The sequence below is a fragment of the Zophobas morio genome, unplaced genomic scaffold, assembly GCF_036711695.1.
Source record: "Zophobas morio isolate AGI-343-1 ecotype UQ-CSIRO unplaced genomic scaffold, CSIRO_AGI_Zmor_V1 ptg000002l, whole genome shotgun sequence".
NCBI classification, from domain to species: domain Eukaryota; kingdom Metazoa; phylum Arthropoda; class Insecta; order Coleoptera; family Tenebrionidae; genus Zophobas; species Zophobas morio.
Genome location: NW_026972107.1, coordinates 5,900,522 through 5,918,661, shown reverse-complemented (window position 1 = coordinate 5,918,661; position 18,140 = coordinate 5,900,522). Strand labels below are relative to the sequence as shown.

At 33.2% G+C, this 18,140-nt stretch overlaps 2 protein-coding genes across 4 annotated transcripts in view; both read right to left on the bottom strand.

The window, feature by feature from the left end:
• LOC135125741 (CD151 antigen-like) overlaps positions 1–18,140 on the bottom strand; it is a 30,803-nt gene that overhangs the window by 11,170 nt on the left and 1,493 nt on the right. The gene's annotated exons all lie outside the window — the stretch shown is intronic.
• Positions 452–16,743, bottom strand: LOC135125724 (sorting nexin lst-4). The gene is made up of 3 exons (XM_064051386.1): positions 15,955–16,743; positions 7,244–7,969; positions 452–1,088 (listed from the first exon to the last, which is right to left on the bottom strand). The coding sequence occupies exons 1-3, from the start codon at positions 16,442–16,444 to the stop codon at positions 703–705; spliced, it is 1,602 nt and encodes a 533-aa protein (XP_063907456.1). The 5' UTR covers positions 16,445–16,743; the 3' UTR covers positions 452–702.

Sequence of the window (18,140 nt, the reverse complement as noted above, 5' to 3'; positions counted from 1 at the left end):
TTGAAGTTCTGCCAGATTTACGACCGGGATTCATCAAGCGATGAATGAAGAATGTGACACGGTGGAGCTGTGTCAATTTCTAGTGCCCGATATGGGCAAAGCCAGTTGTTCTTATTGATGATTCCAGCAGCGTCCGCTCGTCTTGTGCTCGATTAAGGTCAGGATTTCCACTCGATAATTTTCTAGAAGCGATGCTTGATTTTATTGACAGACGGGAGGTTAATGCTCACCCGAGTCGACATCATTATTTTAATTTATGAATAGACAAGGGCTTCGGGAGGAGCTCACGACGTTGTAAATTACGAACACGGTCTAGGAGCGAGTATGACAGATGAGAGTGAATAATATGTACCGGACTTTCGAAACGCGTGACCACAAATGCTCAGTCGACAGCACTAACTATTTATCAATTCTAGAGGTACTTAAACTTAAAGGGTTGAAAAAAAGCCGCTTCGTGTATAAGCACATTTACTTCTTACTCCTTACTTAACAAAATATAGAAATATACAGTTCATTTCACATCATATACAAAATATGCAGATTTGTTTAAATAAAATTAATGTAAAGTTGGAATTTTCATATACACAGCGCATATTGTAAACAATAGTGGTAAATAAAATTTCATAATTAAAAAAAGTAAATCACAATTATTTTGGCTTGGAAATAAACATGATAAAGTCTTCCAACAAAGGCAAGAACCAACTACTCAAATCTCCTCAAGGTGTCCTCTAACCTACTCACTATGTTCTGATAATAATTGACTTGTTCTTGCAAGAAGCTCTTCATCGCCGACTTAAACTCGGTATTCATCTCGTTCTGGAAGTGATCGAGCTCCGCAAACACGGAGTAAGTCAACACGTCCGTCCTTTTCCGCACCTCGGTGATTTGGACGAGAGGTATCTGCGAGTTCCTCTCGCACTCCTTCTTCTTTTGTTCCGCGTGCTTTTGCATAGAGAAAATATCGGGGTAGGAACTGGTGATCCCTCTGTAGAGGTAGAGCTTGTCGGTCAGGGGTTGCCAGTCGATTTTGGCTTGGTCTTCGCACAGTTTGGCGATCTCGATATACGTTGTGCCGATTTTTTTTATGTCTGGAACAAAGGGGTTATGATGCGTCCGAAAGGGCTGCCAAGGACGTTGTATTAGGAGGATGGAGGGTCGTTTCGAATGAGTGATCCCGCCGGCTGAGGTCATAAACGGTAAATAAAGGGGAAACTGGGGCGTGTTTTAAGAAAAATGGCAAGTAGTATAGTCCGAGAAATCTAAGACGGTTAGATTTGTATACATTAATTTCCGCATTCGTGCCGACCAATCACAACAAAGCACATCGGCGCCAAATTCAAACTGATGCAAATACCAATTTTATTACTTTCATTGTGTCATTTTTTTTTATTCGCACCGATTTTTCAACTTTTTACTTTTTCAATTCTTAGATACTTTAATTTTTTCAATTTGTCAGTTTCTTAACTTTTAATTGTTCATATTTTCGCTTTTTTGTTTCATCGATTTTTCAATCAGGAAAAATAATCTAAAATTTCAGTATGTACTTTGAATTAATCTGTTTTTGACTTTAGATGAAAAACTGAAAATTAAAAAATTGCGATTTTAAAAAATGAAAAAAGTAAAATCGAAAAATTGCGAAATAAAAAAATCGATCAACTGACCAAGCTGGAATTTAAAATCGTAAAATTGAAAAACCGAAAAATTTAAATATTAAAAAATTCAAAAATCGAAAAATTGGAGATCGATAAATTGTAAAGGCTAAAATAATATTACTCTATACAAAAATTGAAAAATGGCAAAATTAGAAAATCGACAATTGAAAAATAAAAAAAAATAAAAAAAACAACTGAAAAATCGTAAAATCAAAAATCAAGGAAAAAATTGAAAAATGAAAAATTTAAATGTTGAAAAATCAAAAAACCGTAAAATTCAAATGTCGTGAAATCTTAAAAATTGAAAAATCATAAAATCAAAAATTACGAAAAAAAAATAAAACAAAAAAAAATTGTAGGTAAAATCTAATCGAAAAATTAAAAATCAAGGGAAAAATGGAACACTAAAAAAACAAAAATTGGAAATTGATAAACTGTAAAATGTAAATATTAAAATACATAAAAATTGAAAAATAATAAAAAAATCTGAAAAAAATCACAAAAATTGTAAAATCGAAAAATTAAAATATACAAAATTCGAAAAAACAAAAAAATTGAGATATCTAAAAATTGAGAAACAGACAAATTGAAGAAACAAACCGAAAAATCGAAAAATCAAAAAATCGTAAAATCAAAATTGAAACGAACAATTGAAAAATCGTAAAATCAAATGTTTGAAAAATCTGAAATATAAAAATCAAGAAAAAAAAAATTGAAAAATCAATTTGAAAATTTAGAAAATTGAAAAACTGAGATGCATTTCTAAAAATTGTGATACCGTAAAAAATCTAATGGAAAAATTGAAAAATTGAAAATCGGTAATGAAATCGGAAAATTGACAAATTAAGTCAGCGAAAAATAAAAAATATTGAGATGTCAAAAAATTAAGAAATCGAAATGCTGAAGAAACGAACAATTGAATAATCGCAGATTCAAAAATTAAAAAGCCTGAAAAATCGGAAAATTGAGAAATTGTAAAATAGAAAAATCGGAGATTTGAAACATTGAAAAATTAAAATATCAAAAAATAAAATACGGAAAAATTGAAAAATTGGATATCGATAAATTGTAAAAGCTAAATATTACTCCACCTAAAAACTGACAAATAAAAAATTTGAGATATTTAAAAATTGAGAAACAGAGAAATTGAAGAAACAAACAATTGAAAAATCGTAAAATCGAAAATCAAGGAAGAAATTGAAAAATAAAAAAAATGCGAAGTCGTAAAACAGAAAAATCGAAGATTTGACAAATTGAATAATTAAAAATTGAAATGTTGAAAAATCAAAAATTGTGAAATCGAAGAACTGAATAAACGAAAAATTAAAATAAATATCTAAAAACTGAGAAATTGAAAAATCGTAACATCAAAAATGAAGAAAAAATTAACCTAAAATAAAAACGTGAAATTCAAAAAAATTGTTAAAGCGAAAAATTGAACAATCAAAAATTAAGGAAAAAATGGAATAAAAAAAAACAAAAATTGGAATTCGATAAACTGTAAAATCTAAATATTAAAATACCTAAAAACTGAAAAATAAAAAATTTGAAATAATTTAAAAAATTGTAAAATCGAAAAATTAAAATTTCCAAAATTTGAAAAAACAAAAAATTGAGATACCTAAAAAATGAGAAACAGACAAATTGAAGAAACGGACAATTGAAAAATAGTGAAGTCAAAAATCAAGCAAAAAATAGAAAAATCAAAAATTTGTAAAATCAAAAAATTGTGAATTCAAAAAATATAAAATTAAAAAATCAAAATCGATAAATTGTAAAATCTAAACATTAAAATATCTAAAAATTGAAAAATAAGAAAAAATCAGGAAAAAAATCAAAAAAGTAAAATCGAAAATTAAAATATCTAAAATTTGAAAAATCTAAAAATTGTGAAATTAAAGAAATGAACAACTGAAAATTCGTTAAATTGTGGAATCGAAAAATAAAATACAAAATCTAAAAACTTAAAAATTGAAAAATCGTAAAATCTAAATATTATAATATCTAAAAATTAAAAAAGAAAAAAAAACAGGAAAAAATAAAAAAAATAAATCTATTAAAATTAAAATATCAAAAATTTTAAAAATCCAAAAATTATTGAGAAATTGAAGAAACGAACAATTGAAAAATCATAAATTCAAATTTCAAGAAAAAAAATATTGAAAAATCGAAAATTTAGAAAATTGAAAAACTGAGATCCATATCTAAAAAATGAAAATCGGTAGATTAAAAAATCGGAAAATCGAAAAATATAGTACTGAAAAAGAAAAATCAGGAACAAATAAAAAAAAAGTAAAATCGAAAATTAAAATATCTAAAATTTGAAAAATCAAAAAGTTGAGAAATTAAAGAAATGAACAACTGAAAAATCGTTAAATTGTGGAATCGAAAAATAAAATACAAAATCTAAAAACTTAAAAATTGAAAAATCGTAAAATCAAAAAATTGTGAAATCAAAAAATTAGAAAATCGAAAAATATAAAATTGTAAAATCTAAATATTATAATATCTAAAAATGAAAATATCAAAAATTTTAAAAATCTAAAAATTATTGAGAAATTGAAGAAACGAACAATTGAAAAATCATAAATTCAAATTTCAAGAAAAAAAAATATTGAAAAACCGAAAATTTAGAAAACTGAAAAACTGAGATCGATATCTAAAAAATCTAATCGAAAATTGAAAAAATGAAAATCGGTAGATTAAAAAATCAGAAAATCGAAAAATATAGAATTGAAAATGAAAAATCAGGAACAAATAAAAAAAAAGTAAAATCGAAAATTAAAATAAGTATCTAAAATTTTAAAAATCTAAAAATTGAGAAATTAAAGAAATGAACAACTGAAAAATCGTTAAACTGTGGAATCGAAAAATAAAGTACAAAATCTAAAAACTTAGAAATTGAAAAATCGTAAAATCAAAAAATTAGAGAATCGAAAAATATAAAACTGTAAGATCTAAATATTATAATATCTAAAAATTAAAAAAGAAAAACAGGAAAAAATAAAAAAGTAAAACCCAAAATTAAAATATCACAAATTTTAAAAATCTAAAAATTATTGAGAAATTGACGAAACGAAAAATTTAAAAATCATAAATTCAAATTTCAAGAAAAAAATATTGAAAAATCGAAAATTTAGAAAATTGAAAAATTGAGATCCATATCTAAAAAATCTAATCGAAAAATATAGAACTGAAAAAGAAAAATATTTGTTCCTAATAAAAAAAAAGTAAAACCGAAAACTAAAATATCTAAAATATGAAAAATCTAAAAACTGAGAAATTGAAGAAGCGAGCAATTTTGTGAAAATCACAAATTTAAAAACCAAGAAAAAAATTGAAATAAAAAAAAATCTAAGAACTGCGAGATCGTAAAAATCTAATCGAAAAATCGAAAAATTGGAAATTGGTAAATTATAAAATTGGTAAATTAAAGTCAGGGAAAAATATATTTAAAAATTAAAAAATCGAAAAGCTGAAGAAACGAACAATTGAATAATCGTAAAATCAAAAATCAAGAAAAATATTGAAAAATCGAAAATTGAGAAATCGTAAAATTGAAGAATCGTAGATTTGAAAAATTAAAAAATTAAAACATGAAAAAATCGTAAATTCAAAAAAAAAGTAAAATCAAGCTATTGAAAAGTCAAAAATTAACGAAAAAATTGAAAAATCTTAACGATTAGAAATTGAAATACATATCTAAAGGTGAAAATTGGAAAAACTGAAGAATCAAAAATCACGAAAAAACTGAAAAAGCAAACAATGGAAAAATTATAGTCACCAAATTGTAAATTTGAAAAACTGAAAAATCGTAAAATCAAGAAAAAAATTGAAAAATAAAAAATAGCGAAATAAAAAAAATGTAAATCGACAAATTGAAAAACCGAAAAATTAAAATATGTATTTAAAAATTGAAAAATAAAAAAATTGAGGTTCATATCCAAAAGCTGAGAAAACGTAAAACTGGAAAACCAAAAAATTGAAAAATGAAAGAATCGAAAAATTGAAAAATTAAAAATGTATACATATATTGAAAAATCGAAAAATTGAAACATCTAAAAACTGAAAAATCGTAATACCAAAAAACATGAAAAAATTGAAAAATCGTAAAAACAGAAATCAAGAAAAATTGCAAAATTGCAAAATCGTATACCAAAGAAACAAAAAATTCTGAAATCGATAAACAATCGATAAACTGAAGGAACCAAAAATTGCAAATTCAAAAATCGAACATTCTGAATATTAAAATCTACAAACTGCAATCAAAAGATTACAAAATTGTAAAATTGGAAAATCCAAAAATCTGGATACATATCCAAAAACAGAGAAATGAAAAATAACAAAAAATAAAAAAAACAGAAACAGAGAAATGGAGATACCAAAAAATTGAGAAACCATAATAAATGAAACTGAAAAATCAAAAAGTCGTAAAGTCGAAAAATTGGTTAATTGAAAAATTAAAAAAAAATCAAAAATTTGTAAAATCGAAAAATCGTAAATTCAAAAATCAAGAAAAACCTAAGAAATCGAAGAATTGCAAAATCATAAAACTGAAAAATCGAAAAATTCTAAAATCGTATAATTAAGGAAATGAAAAATTGTAAAATTGATGAACTGAAGAAATGAAAAATTGCAAAATAGAAAAATCAAAAATTGAAAAGCTGAAAATTGAAAACTCCGAATATTAAAACCTAGAAACTGAAATCGTAAAATTACAAAAATTGGAAAATTGAAAAATTACTAGGAATGTACCGACTAGTGGCCGACCGGTCGGATAAGCCGACTATTCGGCCGTTTTTCATTGTCGGCTGCAGTCGGCGACTGGTCGGCTAAACAGCCGATCGGTCGGCTTTTTTTATTAAAATTAAAATAGTATATAAAACAATTAAACCCGGTTTACAGAACCTCAATTAAACATTTAATTGCGATTTAATTATTAACCCCGCGTTGAAGTACCATGTGACCGACTCTACGCCAATCAGACGTCGCTAATGGCTTTGTTAAATGCGCGATCAACTTAATCTCAGTTAAAATATTGTATAAACTGGCCCTAAATTGTGTTATTCTTTATCGAACTACTAAAAAAAATTAAATATTAAAATTATCCAATTCGAAATCGAGAAACTGAAGAAACGTAAAATGGAAAAACTGAAAACCCGAAAAACTGCAGAAAAAAACCATCTAAAAATCGAGAAAATCGAAAAACTGTGAAACGATAAAATTGAACAACTGAAGAATGAAAATTTGGTGCAAATAAAAAATACTCAGACCACAAACCCGATAAAAGCAATAAAATTAGTATTAGCATCAATTTGACTTTAACACCAACGTGCTTTGTTGTGATTGGTCGGCAAGGGTACAAACCAGTGACGTATCGAGAGCGCCTTAAACATAAAAGTACTTATCGCAAACAAATGTAAAAAAAACTAGAGCAAACAACGCCATCACCCACTAATGAGTAAGTGTAAATTGATCGTTTTTTTCAAAACCATGTGGTAAACAGTAGCTGCGGAGAGAACGCCAGCACAACAAAGGAACAAAGACCCTCCTCATAATACAACCTCCTCGGCCGCCACTAATCCCTCTACCTGTCGCCAAATCCGAGAACAATCCGCCCTCCCGGCTCTCGAACGCCACCCCCAGCGAGAAGAAGCTCTCCCCGATCTTCGTGTGCTCCCTCTTGTACAAATTCTCGCACTTCTTCTGCTGGTCCGTCGCCGTCTGCATCAGCGCCTTCATGCACTGATCCACCTGGTTAATATACGATATGCTGCTGTCGATTTTGCTCTCGATCGTCGACGCCAGCAAGTCCTTATCCGGCGCCTCCACGCACAGACAGAAATTGGCCCCCACCAGCTGGTCCCGCTCCGCTTTCCGCTTGCCCTCCTTCCACTGCTTGTCGTTGGTGCACGTGAGGAAGTGCCGCCACACATCGCAGGTGGACAGCACCGGGTGCCGGCACACGTAATTGACGAACTCCTGCAGCTGCACCCGGCGGTGCTCGATGAAGTGCTCCTCGTACCGGCCCGAGATCTGCTTGTCGGGCAGCGGCGGGAGGGCGACGATGTTGAACTTCTCCGAGAGCCTGTTGTGCAGCCAGTCGAAGTGCTTGTAGCGGCGGGACACCTCGATGCCGGTGAAGGATGGGGTTAATTGGTATGCGATGAAGGATTTGAGACCGCCCATTTTCGACGCCTTTTTGGGAGAGGTGACTTGTACTGTGTACGGTTCCGAGATCAGTTCCCATCGAAAGACGTTGTCGTTCTCTCGAAATATTCGAACTTTTGTGTGGAGCGGGATATCCTTTAGAGTGCCTGGAAATTACCAGCTGGTACTGCGAGGTCGAGGCGAAAATAGATAGGTTAATTTGGGATCGACAATGAAGGGAATGGCACTTGCAACAATGGAGAGAGGAATGCGGGGTTATTATTAGACGCTGGGGGCGGGGGATAGGGGTCAGACAAACAATCGAATTTAAGAAATTGGTGTGGTTTATGAGAGAATGGAGTAGAGAGAAGTCGATTTTAGCTCGGTAATACTGTGTGAGCTACAGTCTCGCAGAATCGTTGCTGTGTACAGGGGGTTTCACTTCATTTGACGAGTCAAAATTAATTCAAAACTAGCACATGTTTGTATGGAAAATGATAAAATTGTTTTACACAGTTCTACTTAGTTTTTCTAAAGTTTTTCAGAATTTATCTGCATCTCCTTCAAGATACTGCTGACGTCATATAGCCAAGGAAATTTTTAGAAGAAACGGAGTATAAAATTTTTTGTCTACAATACTCGCAACATTGTTACTATACAAATTGGCTTGTTTATAAATAATTGACAATTAGTGATCCGGTGAGATCGGAAGTGCTACGACCCTTTCATAAGGCTTGTAAACAAACTTCATTTTGTAAATTTTTTATTGCTAAATTGGTTGTCTTTGAAGGTAATAATTTAAAAGTAATTTTGATGGGTCAGCTGAAATGTAGGTAATTATGTAATCACTTGTGGTCACATGAACACAGACATATAGCTAATAATTATCACCGTAGTTTTAAAAACAAACTACTTGTAGAATGACCTTTTTCTTTAATAATCGTCGTTAGCTGTTCATTGAAGTATCTAATAATAAATTCTGTTATGGTTAACTTTTTTATATAAATCTCGATGACGATGAAAACATTATCATAAAATTTTTATGCGTCAGATTACAATTAACTCTCTTGGGATAGTCATTAAACAGACATTTTCGTTCATCATAAAAAACATATATAAAAAAAATTGGTCGAAAGCTGTTTCGACAGAACTTCCCTCGCACCTAAAGTACAGTGAAACATATTCAGCATTTTTGCGTTGAGTTTTTACAGAATTTTGTGATGATCAAAATCTTTGCAAAGACACGTATATCAACTTGGATTGGTACACTGTAATACTAAAAATAAAAGTATTGTATTCCCAAAATTTTCTGGGAAAATGGAGTCAGCCGTTCCTGATTTAATCAATAACATAAATTGACACATTCATTTTTTTTTTGAGCCACCTGTATAAGCAATTCTAAAAACTGTGAATGCATTGATAAATCACAAGTAAAAACTCATCATATTTTGCACATTTTGGGTAGACTTAGGAATTTAACTCGTTACTATGGAAATTTGCAATTTAACACCTTTAAATTTCACAAGTTTAGTAGGGGCAAAATCAGTTTTATCTTAACAAATACTAAGCCCGCCCACCCGCCCCCTATTTTCTCAAAGGATATGTTATTTGGCAAAATCAGTCTTATCTTACCAAGTAGTAGCCCCGCCCACCCACCCCCTATTTTCTCAAAGGATATGTGATTTGCCAAAATCAGTCTTATCCTACCAAGTATTAGCAACGCCCACCCGCCCCCTATTTTCTCAAAGGACATGTCATTTGCCAAAATTAGTCTTATCCTACCAAGTACTAGCCCCGCCCACCCGCCCTCTATTTTCTCAGAGGATATGTGATTTGCCAAAATCAGTCTTATCTTACCAAGTACTAGCCCTGCTCTCCCGCCCGTTATTTTTTTAGAGAATATGCCATTTACCAAAATACGACTTATGTTAGCAAGTACTTATTTTCTCAGAGGGTACTACATACTTGCTAGTCCTTGCTAAGATAAGTCTTATTTTGGCAAATGACATATCCTCTGAGTAAGTAGGGGCGGGTGGGCGGGGTTAGCACTTGCTCAGATAAGACTGATTTTGGCAAACGCCATACCTTCTGAGAAAATAGAGGGCGGGTGGGCGGAGCTAGCACTTTCTAAGATTAGACTGATTTTGCCCCTATTAAACTTGTAAAAACTTGTTAAAGGTGTTAAATTGCATGTTTCCACAGTAACGAGTTAAATTTCTAAATCTGATTGGATATTTATTTTTTAACAACTCAGTCATTAATGTTTCTGAGTCACCCTGTATAAGCAAAATTAAAAAAATAAAACAGTATCGACTCATCATATTTTGCACATTTTAGATAGGAATTATCCGGTAAAATTTTGAGATAAATTTTTTGGAGGGGACAAACAAATGTACTTTGATTAAAAATGTATTATATTTACCATAAATTTAAACATCTGTAAGATTTCAAAGCATTCAGTTTGGAAGATTCAAAATTAAATTGCAAAATGTTGTTTAATAATTTTGATTTTTTTTCAAAAATCTGGACGTTTTGGGTAAAAACTCAACACGGAGTCATAAACTACATGTGTAGGACTGTGTTATTTTATGCAATTTAAAACCCATTTACTATGTACAATTTTGGTTAGTGTTTTACCATCTACATGATATTCCTAATACAAATACAAAATTTGACAACAATCGGCCCAGTACTTTCGGAGATTATCTGTCTAATCAAAATCAGGACGGCAGACACAGACAGACGGACATACAGATAGACAGACGGAAACCTATTTCTTCGTACTCTAGGGGTCATGAAAAATCGAAAAAATGTAATAATTAGTAGCGAGTCGGCCGACGGACTCGATTTCCTTCGCTCAAGAGACACTCAAAAATTAAGAAAAAATTCGGGAGCCACGGAGACATTTTTTGAGGCCCCATTCTTCTTACGGAGGTTGGAATTACTAAAACCGCCAACTTTTGGAAAGATGTGACAGAGTTCATTAAAACGAGATAGTTAGACTTAGTCGAAGTGTTGAAACTTTTAATTTCCATTGCATTAACGGGACATAATTCTAAAACAGTTCAAGATTCCGCCTTGCGGCTTACACCATTCGATTCCTTGAAGTTTTTCGGTTCAACTGGTTAATCTTCAGGCCAGATACTCGATCCGTTTAAAATCGAGAGACAAATAGATCGGACGATGTTATTTTTCTTAAGAGTAGACTTTCAAAAATTAAGAAAAAATTCAGGGGCCCGCGGAGACATTTCTTCAGCCTGGATTCTTGTTACGGAGGTTCGAATTAGTAAAGGCACCAATTTTGCAAAAGATGGGACGGAATCCATTCAAACTAGATTCTTTGACAAGATCGAAATGCTGAAATTTTCCATTTCCATTCCATTAACGGGACATTACTCCAAAACAGATTAAGATTCCTCCTTACAGTTTACGCCATTCGGTTGCTTGAAGCTTTTTGGTCCCACCGGTCCATCTTCAGGTCGGATATTCCATCGGTTTAGTATCCAGAGACGGATACTTCGGACGAAGTAATTTTTCTTAAAAGTCGACTTTCAAAAATTAACAAAAAATTCAAAGGCCCGCGGAGACTTTTTGAGTCCGAATTCTTGTTACGGAGGTTCGAATTCGTAAAGGGACCAATTTTGCAAAAGATGGGACGGAATCCATTCAAACTAGATTCTTTGACAAGATCGAAATGCTGAAATTTTCCATGTCCATTCCATTAACCGGACATAACTCCAAAACAGTTTAAAATTCCGTCTTACGGTTTACACCACTCGATTGTTTGAAGTTTTTTGGTCCCACCAGTCTATCTTCAGGTCGGATATTCCACCCGTTTAGTATCCAGAGACGGATATTTCGGACGAAGTCATTTTTCTTAAGAGTCGACTTTCAAAAATTAAGAAAAAATTCAGAGGCCCGCGGAGACTTTTTTTGAGTCCGAATTCTTGTTACAGAGGTTCGAATTAGTAAAGGGACCAATTTTGCAAAAGATGGGACGGAATCCATTCAAACTAGATTCTTTGACAAGGTCGAAATGCTGAAATTTTCACTTTCCATTCCATTAACGGGACATAACTCCAAAACAATTTAAGATTCCGCCTTACGATTTACACTACTCAATTGTTTGAAGATTTTTGGTCCCACCAGTCAATCTTCAGGTCGGATAATCCATCTGTTTAGATCCAGAGACGGATATTTCGGACGAAGTCGTTTTTCTTAAGAGTCGACTTTCCAAAATTAAGAAAAAATTCAGACGCCCGCGGAGACATTTTTTGAGCCTGGATTCTTGTTACGGAGGTTCGAATTAGTAAAGGGACCAATTTTGCAAAAGATGGGACGAAATCCATTCAAATTAGATACTTTGACAAGATCGAAATGCTGAAATTTTCCATTTCCATTCCATTAACGGGACATTACTCCAAAACAGATTAAGATTCCTCCTTACGGTTTACGCCATTCGGTTGCTTGAAGCTTTTTGGCCCCATCAGTCCATCTTCAGGTCAGATATTCCATCCGTTTAGTATCCAGAGACGGATATTTCGGACGATGTCATTTTTCTTAAGAGTGTATTTTCAACAATTAAGTAAAAATTCCAAAGCCCGCGGAGATTTTTTTTGAGTCCGGATTACGGAGGTTCGAATTAGTAATAGGACCAATTTTGCAAAAGATGGGACAGAGTCCATTTAAACTAGATTCTTTGACATGATAGAAATGCTGTAATTTTCCATTTCCATTCCAATAACGGGACATAACTCCAAAACAGATTAAGATTCCTCCTTACAGTTTACGCCATTCGGTTGCTTGAAGCTTTTTGGTCCCACCAGTCAATCTTGAGGTCGGGCAATCCATCCGTTTAGTATCCAGAAACAGATAAGTATTTCGGGCGATGTCATTTTTCTAGAGTTGACTCTCTCAAAAATTAAGAAAAAATTCAGGACCCAGCGGACTCTTTTTTCTCAGCCTGGACTCTTATTACGGGGATTCGAATTAGCAAAAACGCCAATTTTCGGAGAGTTGGAAGAGAATCCATTAAAACGGGACAGTTTGACATGGTCAAAATGCTGAAATTTTCTATTTTCATTCCATTACCAGGATATAACTCCAAAACAGGTTAAGACTTGATCTTGCGGCTTACACCATTCCATTCCTTGGAGTTTTTTGTTTCTACTAGTTAATCTTCAGGCCAGATACTCGATCCGTTTAAAATCGAGAATCAGATATATCGGACGATGTCATTTTTCTTAAGAGTCGATTTCCAAAAATTGAGAAAAAAATTCAGGAGCCCGCGGACTCTTTTTTTCAGGCCGGACTCTTATTACGGGGATTCGAATTAGCAAAAACGCCAATTTTCGGAGAGTTGGAAGAGAATCCATTAAAACGGGACAGTTTGACATGGTCAAAATGCTGAAATTTTCTATTTTCATTCCATTACCAGGATATAACTCCAAAACAGGTTAAGACTTGATCTTGCGGCTTACACCATTCCATTCCTTGGAGTTTTTTGTTTCTACTAGTTAATCTTCAGGCCAGATACTCGATCCGTTTAAAATCGAGAATCAGATATATCGGACGATGTCATTTTTCTTAAGAGTCGATTTCCAAAAATTGAGAAAAAAATTCAGGAGCCCGCGGACTCTTTTTTTCAGGCCGGATTCTTGTTATGGGGATTCGAATTAGCAAAAACGCCAATTTTCAGAGAGTTGGAAGAGAATCTATTAAAACGAGACAGTTTGACATGGTCAAAATGCTGAAATTTTCTATTTCCATTCCATTACCAGGATATAACTCCAAAACAGGTTAAGACTCGATCTTGCGGCTTACACCACTCGATTCCTTGGAGTTTTTTGTTTCTACTAGTTAATCTTCAGGCCAGATACTCGATCCGTATAAAATCGAGAATCAGATATATCGGACGATGTCATTTTTCTTAAGAGTCGACTTTCAAAATAAATTAATAAAAAAATTCAGGACCCCGCGGACTCATTTTCTCAGCCCGGATTTTCGTTACGGGGGTTCGAATTAGTAAATACACTAATTTTCAGAGAGTTGGGTGAGTCCATTAAAACGACATACTTTGACATGGTCGAAATGCCGCATTTTTCATTTCAATTGCATTAACGGGACATAACTCCAACATAGTTTAAGACTCCGCCTTTTGGCTTACACCATTCGATTGCTTGAAGCTTTTTGATACCACCAGTTGGTCTTCAGGACGGATATTTCACCACTCAAAACTTATCTTAATCCAATATTAAAAGACTTATTGTTAAACATTTTTAACTATACCCTGTTTACAACTTTCTCTATACATTGCAAGGGTTTAAAAACAGTTTACCGTCTTCTTTTTAAAATTTTGGTGAAATTTTTCATCCCGTATTTTTAAAAATCAATCTCCTAATTGTTTATGGAAATTTCGGTACGCGATTTTCACCACTGTTTTCAGCTAACAAAACTCTATAAATCAAAGGAAAAACATTGTCAATTTTTCCTATGATTTATAGTTTTGTAAAAAAAAAGAAAAAAAAAAGATGTGAAAACGTAATAGAACACGAGATGTGACAAAAAAAAAGAAACAAGTTGTTTATTAAATATGACCAATATTTTTAACTCAAATTACAAACATCTTAATAATTGTTAGGCACCAGTGATCTGAAGCTCTAGGTTGTTTTTTGCTGAAAAAAGCTTAGTATGCAAAATATGTTTCTTTTAAAGACATGAAGAGTTCATTTGTTTTCATAACGTGACGTCTGACATTTTTAAATTCATGGAACAAAAAGGTTGGCTTTTATTAAGAAGTACATTTCTACCTCTATTAAAGATGCTAAATGTGTAAGTAAAGGAACCGAATAGAACTGTAATATCTGTGTACAACAAATTAATTAAAGTATCAGGTTTTCAATTAATGAGCCACCTTATGGCTGGTCATATTTTTTGAGTCTTACTTAACGTAACTTTTAAAAAAGAAAATTAAAGTACTGTCATAAAAAAAAACTTCAGGTTCCTGGCTAAAATATACAGTGTGAAACGACTTATCAAATAAATTCGGTATTCTAAAAGTAATATTTTTAACAATTAACAGACCATTTTATTACACAAATTCTTGTTAAAAAACAAAATATCTACGCATCTCGTTCAAAAAGTGGTGACGTCATCTGATTACTATTACGCGTAATATACATATTCGGTTGTAGATCTACAATTGATTTTTTTTTATTTTAATAGTTCTAATATATCTACGCCAAAACCAAAAATATTTTATACAAATTTAAATAACTATATAAAAAATGGTTATCTCTTATTTTAATTAATAAATTTCAATACCAAATATTAGGATTTATGACAAACGTAAACACACAAAATACCAGTATCAGTGAAATTTTGTTTAAACATTTAACAAAATTATGCAATTATGTAATTTTGAAATCCCACTAGTTTTATCTTTGTTAATATTTTATCGCCATTAGTGGAACTGGGATCAAGAGAAGTACGAAAGATAAAGTTACTAAAGTGGATTTACTGGAAGACCATCCTCTATGTACACAGAAATACAACACTCTTAATCCCAACAATAACAACGTAAATAAAGCGAAATTAAGAAAGTGTATTCTCTGCCACTTCCATCCTTAATCAACATCTAGTAATTATTTCAACATTTTCAACCATAAGTTAAAAAACTCTGCCAAGACTCACTATGAATAAAATCAACACTACACATGCTTGTCATGTAATTAAGTGCTAATTAAAAACGAAATATGTAATTTAGTGAATAATTCAACGACCTTTCAATATTAATAAAAAATGTTTCTTTATCTTTATGGTATAGGTATTAATTTAACGCTCTGCATTTTCCAAACAACAATTCCTTATCAGAATCACTGTTAGCAATTAATTTCATTGCTTCTAAGTCATGATTAATATAAACGCCCATGAATAATAAACGTTAATTGCTTGAAACGCTCCTGCGTTTTTTGATTAAACCCAAAGACCTGTACCAGCACGATATCTACCAGAGCTTAGCAAATATCATTAGCAAACACTCTTACAATATTTATCTCGTTGTTTGCCTTTTAAACACAAATAAATATTTATCTCGGGCATCAATTCAGATGCCAAACAATTTTTATGCCACAAACACAAATACAAACATTACCGAAAATATAACTTTCCAAGCCACTCTTCACATACGACGAGAAAATATTCAAACTCTTCTTGTGCTGGGCCTTATTATCCACACTAAAATTACTTTCCGAAACGTTATCAACCTGTCCACTTCCATAACTATACTGGTTCTGGTTGGGCTCGTGGGCATACGCCTCCCTTTGGGTGTTATTAGTAACTTCACTGTATGTGTCATCATTGTCCCACTCGTCGTCCCAATCGTCGTCCTGCTGCCCGGCGCCCCAGTCGCTCTGGGGCGGCAGCGCCGGCGGCGGCACACTCGGGGGCCCCGAGTCCTCCACCTTCTGCACGTACGCCTCCGGGAACAGCCCCGACTGCCCCCGGCTGTTCAGCCCCTCCCACCAGCCCTCTCCGATGTCCACCCGAGTCACCGAGAGCACCTCGCCTGCCACGATGGACAGCTCGGCCGAGTTGGACTCGCCCTCGAAGTCGTAGAGCGCTTGCACTTTGAACAGGGCCATTATTGAGGATTCACTGGGAAATGTCAGCTGGTGGCATTAAGTGGGAGGCTCTTGAACTCTGCTGACACTTGGATAACCTATAAAGTGACAGTCGTGCACCGAACACTACACGCATGGAAAATAAGGCACTTTTTCGCGAGGTGGCCGAAGTCGGGAATTAGAACGGTTGCAAGGCGCGGGACGATAAAATTAGGCGAATTTATTTATCTTGAGTGATCGTCATCACTACAATGTCAAACCGGTGATTACTGGAGCGACGCGTGAGGGCGCTGCGGACGGTGCTGGCGTTGTGAATCATAATGCGATAGTACACGATCGGACAACAATAATTCGTCGGGACAAGGTCGCACGTGGTTCGGGAACGTCAAGCTTGACAGAGGGTTGAGAAATTTCCGCCTGGAAATTTCTGCTATTTTCTATAGGTTCTACCCATTTTGAACTTCACATAATTTATTTCAAAGCAACTTGTGCTACGTGATGACATTGTTATTGTTACACATTTTTGTGTATTTTTTTAATATTCCAAAATTTGAAACACAACTTTAATTAACCCACGCTAACCTGAATGATAATCTAGTGTGTACAGGTTAAGGTTTCGAGGTTTCGCTCTGTGGTTACGTTTGTTACGACTGTCATTCGGTTTTAGTATTATCTCGGTTGTGGTGCCAATCTCTGATTTTTGTGTTTTTATAATTATATGTATCTACTATCTTACGATGCCGACGAGTTATTTCAAGCAAACGAAAACAAATATCTCTGGAACTCCAGAGCTCTCACAAAAAATATCACTGGTTATTTTTAGCGACAATTAACAAGTGTGTTATTTTTTGCGACAAGAATTTTTTCTAAATGTGTGCCCTACTTTTCACCAGAAGCTTCCGCATGTTCTATATTTAAAAGCTAATTATTTTGAGATTTTCGTTGGCGCCCTGGTTTTCGTTTACTGCATTTCTGTGAATTTCTTAGTATTAAATTTGTGCAACAGTGCAATTAATTTCCTCCACCAGCTTCCAACTCGCATCGTTAAACAAAAAGAATCTGAGCAATGTGTTTGATTATCGGGCCATCTGCTTATTTAGTCATCGAAATGGTCCGGATCCATTTATTGCCGCATATACATTGTATTATAAACATTTACATCAGAGATTTTATTTGAACGGGATGCTGCGTTCGAAAATAATTATGTACGCCTCTGCCATTCACATGAATAAAACATCATGATTAGCTACATAGAAATGATTGATTAATAAAATGGGTTTGGGTCCGTGGAGGTATGTGTAACACCTGTTCGATGGCTTTTCTCATGCTTATTTATTTTAATCGTGCGTTCCAAGTGCAGGGTTAATTAGAATAATTATTGAGTAACGATTGATATTTCGTAATTTATGGACCACCAGGCTATTGTTCTAGACCCGTAACTTTCGAACGATAAGTCAGGAAAACAATGAGCGTAATCGGTTGATCGCTAGAGGGAAATAAGTATTTTCGTTGGGTCTGTGTTTGGTGCTAATGAAAGAAATGAAAACAATAACAGAAATAAAATACGAGGTTTATGACTACTGGTACTTTGGTATACACGGCATGTACGCTAATTATACGACGCACGTGGTTACAGAGTAAAATGCAAATGACATACCTATATGCATTATTGTTGTATGTTTTAATTATCAATCACCTTTAAACTTAAAAATAAATG